Raw genomic sequence first — 9,123 nt, forward strand, 5'->3', positions numbered from 1 at the left:
CATCCATCCATCCATCCATCCATCCATCCATCCATCCATCCATCGTGGTATGAGCTGTTGTTAATCCAAGTTACTCCATTCTGTAATTATGTAGTTGCTCTTGTTTTCTAGCCAAAGAATGATATTTTTCACTTATTCCTGTTGAATTTCATAGAATCAGCCCATCATTTCCACCTAAGAGCATGTGGATTTTCTAATTCAGTAGTCAGCAAACTACAGCCTGTAGGCCCACTGCCTGTTTCTGCAAGTAACACTTTATTGGAATTAACACAGCCACACCTGCTCTTCTATGTAATTTCATGGCTGCTTTCACACTACAATGGTCGAGTCAAGTCATTGCAACAGAGACCTTATAGCCTGAAAGCCTAAAATATTTAGTATCTGGCCCTTTAGAGCAAAAGCCTGCATCTCTGCATCTACTCCAACTCTCTAACTATTCTTTACAGCTAAAATACCCAAGTTTAGCAGATGTGTTTTCTATGTCTTCACTCAAGTTATTAAGAATTCTGACCCCAATATGGTCTAATCCAAAGTGCCAATAAAATTCCTCTTCATCTCCCTCTTGACAAACACAAATCTACCACCAAAAGAATGATAATATGTTTATTATCATGCAGGCTACAATCATTCTTTTCCACAGTGTTGTCACAGAAATGCCAATTTTCTGGTTGAGATCCATATATACTTAAGCTAATACCACTCTCAGTTCAGGACTCTGGTAAACCCACCAAACACATTATCTAAACTTTCCTTTATGACTCAAGGACATAATTTTATTTCATTTATTTAATTTCTTTACAGAGAAAAAGAGGGAGCATGCTTGCAAGGGAGGTAGGGACGGGCAGAGGGAGAGAGAGAGAATCCCAAACAGACTCCCTGCTGAGCGCAGAGCCAGATGCGGGTCTTATTCTCACGACCTTGAGACCATGTCCTGAGCAGAAATCGAGAGCTGGACACTCAACCAACTGAGCCCCCAAGGCGCCTTAATCAAGGACATGATTTTAAAAATCAGCAACGTTACTGGGCTGTAATATAGTAATTCCCTAGTGACATCTGGAGCGAGGCATGTCTTAGCCCATTCAGAATGCTGCAATGAAATAACCAGAGACTGAGTGGGTTTTAAACAACAGAAGTTTATTCCTCACAGTTCTAGAGGCCAGAAGTCCAAGATCAAGGCCTGGGCAGATCCAGTATTTTTTGCTGTATCCTCACATCGCAGAAAGGGTGAGGGATGTCCCTGGTGTCCCTTGGATAAGGGCACTAATGCCATTAAAAACCTCCCAAAGGCTCCACCTCCTGATATCATCACACTGGGAGTTAAGATTTCAATGTATAGGGCGCCTGGGTGGCTCAGTTGGTTGGGCGACTGCCTTCAGCTCAGGTCATGATCCTGGAGTCCCGGGATCGAGTCCCGCATCGGGCTCCCTGCTCGGCAGGGAGCCTGCTTCTCCCTTTGACCCTCCCCCCTCTCATGTGCTCTCTGTCTCTCTCATTCTCTCTGTCTCAAATAAATAAATAAAATCTTTAAAAAAAAAAAAAGATTTCAATGTATGAATTCTGAGGGGACACAGACATTGCAGGCAGGAACTTTTTTGGCCTTATTCAATAAGAAGCCTAAGCCAGCTATGCTTGCTTAGATCTTATGAATGCTTTCCAAGGCGTGGAAATACCAAGAGGCAGAAAAACTACTAGCTGTCAGTTATCTGTACCAACAGTGTGCGTAACTCGAACCAGTCTTGTTCTCTATTCCAATATCACGCTCCTATTCTGCTATGGATGTAAAAACCACCAAAACAAGCGGGATGGAATTAGATGGAAAGTACAGGCGAAGAGTCTTTCAGTGTCTACCACATGAACTTATAAACTACAACACTGATGTTGGCTTTTAAGGGGATTTGCTGCATACTTAACTGGTTCATTTGGTTGCATTTTACATAGTAGAGGTTGCTGAAGAGCTAAAGTCTGTAAAAGTGGGCTGTTACTGAGCCGCTGGGGTGGCTCATTTGGTTAAGCATCCAACTCTTGATTTCCGTAGGAGTCATGATCTCTGGGTCATAAGATTGAGCCCCACGTCGGGCTCCAGGCTCCGCAGGGAGTCTGCTTAAGATTCTCTCTCTCTCTCCCCCCTGCCCCACTTATGCACTCCCTCTCTAAAATCAATCAATCAATCAATCAATCAATCAAATCTTTAAAAAATAAAAGTGGGCCGTTGCTACATTGCTTATTGCATGTCTCAGTGAAATGCAGAACCTGTTGGGTCTGAAATGACTTGTTCAAAACTAACACGGCATATTATTCAGCATGCCCAGCAGTCCCAGGAAGGCCTGCTGGCCTCCAAATTCCAGAAATCAAGAATCCTATGATACAAGATTCCAAATCATGTCTGGCTCACTTTTGCAGGCAAAGCGCTGTCTAACGCTGTCTGTCCTCATCAACACTCTACCAAAAAAGTGCTCAAGGGAAAAACCTAAAATCAGAAAACACCCCTCCTCATACGAAAGACACCTCCTATGTCTGTAGCAGGCTGTTTCCGGAGATGCCTGTCTCCCAATTACACAAAAACCACCAACCTGCACACAGCACAAAGCACAAAAAAGCACAGTATTAATCTATGAATATTAAAGCTAATATATTGATGTCAGCATACCACGGGACAGAGCAGAGCAAAGATATATTATTATATGCATCACCAATGCATGTAAAAACAAGGCATACTTCATTCTCATTCTGGAAAAAAGTCCTTGGAAGAAAATATTTCTTCCCGTATGTGCCCTTGTGCACGTTAGTGTCTCATGAGCTTATTCCTTTATTCATGACTTACATCTGGTCCTGAAATACAGTGTGGGGAGGGGGAACATTTTTTTTTGGATGCAGTATTTGTCTTGGATTCTTTCTTTTTGGCTATTATGTATTATATCCCCCTGTACCTTTTTGCCCAAACCGTCCTTCACATAAAAGTCAATGTAAAAATGTTCCCTTTTAAATTGCATTAATTCTGAAATATGGAAGTTTGAAATACCTTAAAACGTGGTAAACACCCCAGACAGGCTGCTTTCCCTCTCTACATGATCTGAACGAGACCTCAGGTACAGGGAGCAGAATCTCGCATCTGGCATGCTGAGCCACAGCGGGGACACCCAGGGTGAGGGGACTTCAGTGACGTCCCAGGACACTGGCAACTCACATCTGGAAATTTCACGCTAGGAAAACCAGTCACGTCCACCACAATCATGCTGAAAATTAAGTGGTCCCGTGTTCATGTCCCAGGGGCAGCGGAAGTATAGGGAGACTGCTCCCGATCACATCACTGGCCTGGCTGACTTTCTCAGGAACGTTGGCAGTCAGTATTCAAACACAGCACAGGCCCTATCTTTCTCCAAACTCACTCTTTGGGTGGCTTCTCACCGCCCTACAAATAACGGCCGAACTCCCTAACATCACGTCCCAGGCCTTTACTTAGTGGACACCTGATGGCTACGTTCTCACCTCCAAATCTTGGCAAGGGCTGTCTCCCACTGGCAATCTCCACCCTCCTTCCTCACCGCCCCCAATTTCTAACTCCTACTCACCCTTCATTCCCCAGTTTAGACACCACTTCCTCCAGGAAGCCTTCCCCAATCCCTCAAATCTCCATTAGGTGCTCCTTGCGAATTCCCATACCCCTGTGCATTTCCTCCATAAAAGCAAATATCACACTACATTGGGCCTTCACACTTTTCTAATTGCAAAATAAATCCTCTTCAAATAAAACTCTTCTGATGGATTCAGATATGTGAAGCAAAAATGTAGAGACGTGTGTGAAATAGTTCTGTCGAAGAAGGGGCGGGGAATCCTGGGACTCTCCCGAATGCACCTGAAAGACAACAGTACCACACTGGCACGAAGTATGCTTTTGTCTCTATTGTCCAGGAGACTATAGGCTGGAAGAAGGCAGGACCCGTGCATGTTTTATTCATAATGTGCTAGATAACTCTGCATCCAGCACAGCAACTGGCAAAGATTAGAGATACAATAAATAATTGCCACAGAGATGAATAAGTAACAGCGGGGGTCAGCAGCAGAGCTCAGGACAAAGAACTATTTGTACATTCATTTCCAAACTTCCATGTTTAGAGGACAGTCCAGACCAAGGAAGGAACGAACTAAAAGGAGACAACCTTAAAAAAGGACAGAGAGCTCAAACGTGATCCACTTCCACCTTAAGCCCTCTGACTCCTTTGTGAGAGACAAATCATTACCTAAAGGACAGGGCATAGATGAGCTAGGGGCAGCCACACCCGGCTCACTTAAAAGATGTTCTTATTTTAATATAAGGAAGAATTTTATTAATGCTTAGGAAGTACCTTTTTAAGCTAATCAGATCAATTCAGCTGGGAAAGTTGAAGAGTAGTTCCAGAAGGGAGATGATGTGCATTATGACTCGGCTCTCAAGGACAGACACATAAATACACACATCCTTCCAGACTCAGAATGACGGGGTTGAGACCACGCATACTCAAGAGACCTGTGTGACAGCATGCTTATCACTGGTCAGTAAAGATCGATGACTCTGGGTACTGCTCCATTGGTTGACCATACTGTTCTGAAACAATAAAGTTTTGCTCTCGTTGCTTGAAGGGAAATCCCATAAACAAAAATCAACGTCACTACCATAACTCACAACCTAGTGGCATTTCCTCCTATAGAGTGTACGTCCACCCTTTTAAACTCGTCTCTTTAGAAGAATCTATATTAAATACTATAACCCATGGCAGCAAGTCATAGCCACGTTAACATTTAAAATACATAATCACCACGATGCTCTATGAGATGATGAAACTTTAATGCCCTTAGAGTCGAACAGAAAATATAAACCCAGAAGAACATAAGACCTGACACTAATCTGATTCTCAGCTTTCCAACACTTTAAAAATAATTTATTGTAAATAATGCTGCAATATACAGAACACATATCCTATATATAGGGGTGCATATAGAGGATACCGTATGTCCGTGTTACTTCAAAAAAACAAATAAACCCTAATAATTTGTTTACATTGTCCTCTGTTCTGTCGCCTTTTCTAACAGATCTAATCTTTGTCATCATTGACGACAGAAACCCACATTATCTAAGAAACAAGGTTGACTCCTTAAAGATCTAAGACCACAGTTAGTAAACCTGCAGGCCTATGACTAGATAATGATAATGTAACAGACCATTCAAGTATCGGCATATTAAGCAAACAAACAACATTAAATTCAGAATCATTTCCCACCAGCACCTGAAAGTGACACAGAAAACAACAAAAGGTCAAGAAAAGGAAGAGTGCATCTGTATCCCCAATGCCCGCACCCCAGCAGGAAGTTCTGTCTAGCTCGATCTTAAAATAAGTAAGTAATACTGTCAGTTAATTGCTACCTTACACTTCTTGATCTACACTCTGAGCAACACCAGTTGTGACCAGTTATTACAAAAGCACCAACCGTGCAGGCACTAAGACAAGAATATGGGAATTCTGCTGCTAAATTAAGACTTTCCTCGTGCTGGAGGCAGAGCAGGAATGGGTATCAAAAGTAAATCAGTTAAAAATAATAAATATGATATAAGGAAGTATAAATAATCAATTAAGTTTTGCAAACGATACTTTTATCCTTCTTAGCTGCAGAATCTAGTTTCCTCCTGGAGACAGGGACCAAATTCAACCACCATTGGGTCACCCTGAGCCCTTCTGCAGGTGCTGGGAAGGGGTCTGCAGATAACCCCTTTACAATAAAAACATATTGTGATGGAGAGTTCTGGAAGGCCAGGAGACAGCAGCAGACCGGCCTCCTACACTGGGTAGAAGGAGATTATCATTGATCGATTCTAACACTTCTATACCATTTCTAGCTATTCCAGCTATCTGGAGCTATGAGGGACAGGTAGAATAAAAACACGGCTTCTGTGTGTCAGGCTGGACAGGATCCATCACATCGCATGCCCATGACAGAATGCCTGCCCTCTTTGTTCTTATCTTGACTCCAGCATTAAGTGGCAGCTAACAGGGTCAGTGGGAACAAACTGATGCACTCAACTGTGAATGAAGATAGTTCCATCATTAGATACCGATTTCTAAAACCCCTATTCAAGGGTCATGGCTAATTTTTTACTGTGACTTCCTACCACTTGTAGTAGGAGGGCCCGATTTTCTGAGGACCCTAAATTAATGTTTGGAAACTTCTATCTTCTGTATTTCTCCTTATTACATTCCATGCCCATGTCCTCTCCAGGATTACACCCTGTCTTAACATGACAATCAAAAGAACAAGATTATTGTTTTCATTAACAAAGGAACTTTGGGGGAACCAGTTAAAAATGTCTGGAATCAGAACAAGGGTTTTAATTTAATACATTATTACTTTCTCTCAACAGCCCAACTGTTGTGATTAAGATTTTCCAGATGATGTCTAGACTTTTTCAAAGAACCTTTATTCTTACCCCCTCAGCAAAACCCTATGGCAGTGTTTCTCAATTTTTTTTTTTTTCATTATCATCATTCCTCCCTTCAAGAGCCTGTTTAGACTTTTTTTTCCTAATCATGTCTCCTCCCTATGAAATGTTAACACTACAGATACACTGTCTACCTCTTTATATATACTGGCCCTTTGGAGGACCACAAACCATTGTAGTATTTAAGATTTTTTCACCCTCTAAGATCTGATTTTGCTACTTTGGGGCAATTTTGTCTCTCTTTGAGAATGCATGCTCTGTAACACTTAAGAGTAAGATGCCTTTTGAGGGGCTCCTGGGTGGCTCAGTCGGTTAAGCATCTGCCTTCGGCTCAGGTCATGATCCCAGGGTCCTGGGATTGAGCCCCGCATCGGGCTCCCTGCTCCGCGGGAAGCCTGCTTCTCCCTCTTCCCCTGCTTGTGTTCCCTCTCTCGCTGTCAAATAAATAAATAAAATCTTTAAAAAAAAAAAAAAAAAAAAGAGTAAGATGCCTTTTGAAAATTGCCCAAACTAACAACCCATTATATTAGTTTTTTTACTCAGTATATAACAATTTTTTTAAATCTAACCTTTCCCCCCACCTATTTTTGTTTGCAAAATGAGACTGACATTGAGGAAAGTGTTGAGCAATCCAAATTAATCAAAATGTGTGTGCATGTGTGTGCTGTTAGTAATTGCAAAACAGCTTTAACTAAAATATGAATAAATTGCTCCAGGTTAGTTTTCAAAATTCTGATAAAATAAAGCCTTTATCATATAGACTAGACAGATGTACAGAGCTTTAACAATGAAAACTAAAAGGAGAGTATTCTTTTAAAAAAATATGAGCTGCATGCCTTGGTTTTAGTTGGAATCTTGGGTTACCAGGCAATGGTTACATACTTTTCACTTTCTGTCCTTGACATCTTGTAACTGATACTTGGGAGGCTAAGGATTACAAAATTATGGCTATGAAGTCATGCAAATTATACATGGCATTTTATTCTACACAGCTGAGAGGGCATATAAAGTGCAAACGTTAACAAATCCAAAAACTCAAGTAGGAGAAGATCATCCCTGGCAGAAACATTAATGAGAGAAGCAAAACTATAAAAGTTTGGTCTTGAGCCTAAACCTTTTTTTTAAGTTCTAGTAAGAAAACTCTGTACTTTAACTAAGATGGAGGGCAAGCCACTGCTGGAATATTTTACATAAAAACACTGTGATAAAGTAATTCTGGAAACACAGGGGCATCTTTTGGCCAGGCGGTGACCCTGAGGCTTCCCTGTGCCCTCTCCACATGACTACACCACCTTGTAAGACTCGAGCACACTGAAATCCACAGCCTACTTATCACCAGAAAATACACTAGGTTTTTGTTGTTGTTTCAAAGTTCAAAAGCCTTGCTGTAAAGTCCAAATTAAGGGCATATCAAGAGAGAAACTGATAAGGGAATAAGATGGCTGCTGTGAATTTACTGGAGAACATGTACTGTCAAGTCCAACAGTGAAGCCATTAAGAAGAGCTTGGTGAGCTCTTTGGGGGATGTGTTAGAACTTTCAGCAGGCAGACAGAACGAGAGGTGGTACTGAGGAAGGGAAAAACCCAAAGACTTTGGGTCAGTTCAGGCAGATGGTGGAAACAGCTTCAGCTTCCTGGCAACATCAGCTGCAGTTGGGAATGAAAGAATGGCTCAGGTTCGGGTCTTGGTGGTGGCCCAGAAACCAAACAAGCTCAGTTAAAGAGTCTGGGACCCACTGACCCGGGTGTCCTCCAGAGCAAAGGAGAACAAGCCTGCTTGGGACGCCGCTCAGGTCAGCTGGGCAGCCTCGCTCCTCGCAACAGCTGGAAAGCCTTCTGTGCGGGGACACCGGGAGCACATCCCCCCCCGTGCGGTGCTGACGAAGCCCCGGCTGTCCCCGGCTCCCGGACTCGGGGCTTCCGCACCCGCGGGGAAACTCGCTCTGGGGGCATGAAGGGCAAAGGCTGCGCACGGCCATCTCCCCGAGGTAAGCAATACGCGAGTCCTCAGTTCAGGCACGACTGCAGGACCGAAGGACATCCTTCCCCGTCCCCTCCGGATACGATAAAAGTGGAGTAGGTCGGCCAGAGCGCCACTCCCGGGCCGCTCCGCCCGTCGCGAACGCCCATCCATCGGGCTTCCAGCCCAAGGTTGGGCGCCTGGCCGGGGCGGCTGCAAGTCTGCGGCTCGGGACCCTGGGGTCGGCGGCTGCGGCGCAGGGGGCACTCCTCGGGGCGCCCGGAGGCCCCCGCGAGCCCCCGCCGCCGGCACGCGCGCCCAGGCCCCCAGGCCCCCCCGGGCAAGCAGACGCGCTCGGGCCGCCGCGAGCGGAGCCCTCGGCAGGCTCCGGACGGAAAAGTTCTCTGACGACAACGACAGAGCAGAGGGACTCCTTAAAAACCAGCACCGAAGGAACCGAAAGGCGCGCCCTCACCATCTCGCCTGAGGCTGCCGTTGCGCAGAGCCCTGAGGGAGGCGCCCTGCGGCGCCGCGCAGGCGTCCCGGCAGCCGCAGAAGTTCGCGCACACCAGCGTGTAGACGAGGCCGAGCGGGCGCATCGGGACGCGGGGCCGCGGCCGCCCGCCGCCGCCTGCGCTCCCGGAGCCGCTGGCCGCCGCCCTGGCCTGTGCCGCCGCGGGCCGAGCGACGGCGG

General features: G+C 45.0%; 1 protein-coding gene across 2 annotated transcripts in view; it reads right to left on the reverse strand.

The window, feature by feature from the left end:
• The window catches only part of PDGFD (platelet derived growth factor D), a 221,751-nt gene extending 212,672 nt beyond the window's left edge, over positions 1–9,079 (reverse strand). For both annotated transcript variants that reach the window (XM_035008814.1, XM_035008813.1), the window contains exon 1: positions 8,905–9,079. In XM_035008814.1, the coding sequence (XP_034864705.1) occupies positions 8,905–9,028 (124 nt within the window). In that variant the 5' untranslated portion in view covers positions 9,029–9,079. The remainder of the gene's footprint in view (positions 1–8,904) is intronic.
• Positions 9,080–9,123: the final 44 nt, after the last annotated feature.

This window comes from Mirounga leonina, unplaced genomic scaffold (genome assembly GCF_011800145.1).
Source record: "Mirounga leonina isolate KUSES-001 unplaced genomic scaffold, KU_Mleo_1.0 Mir_153, whole genome shotgun sequence".
In the NCBI taxonomy this organism is placed as follows: domain Eukaryota; kingdom Metazoa; phylum Chordata; class Mammalia; order Carnivora; family Phocidae; genus Mirounga; species Mirounga leonina.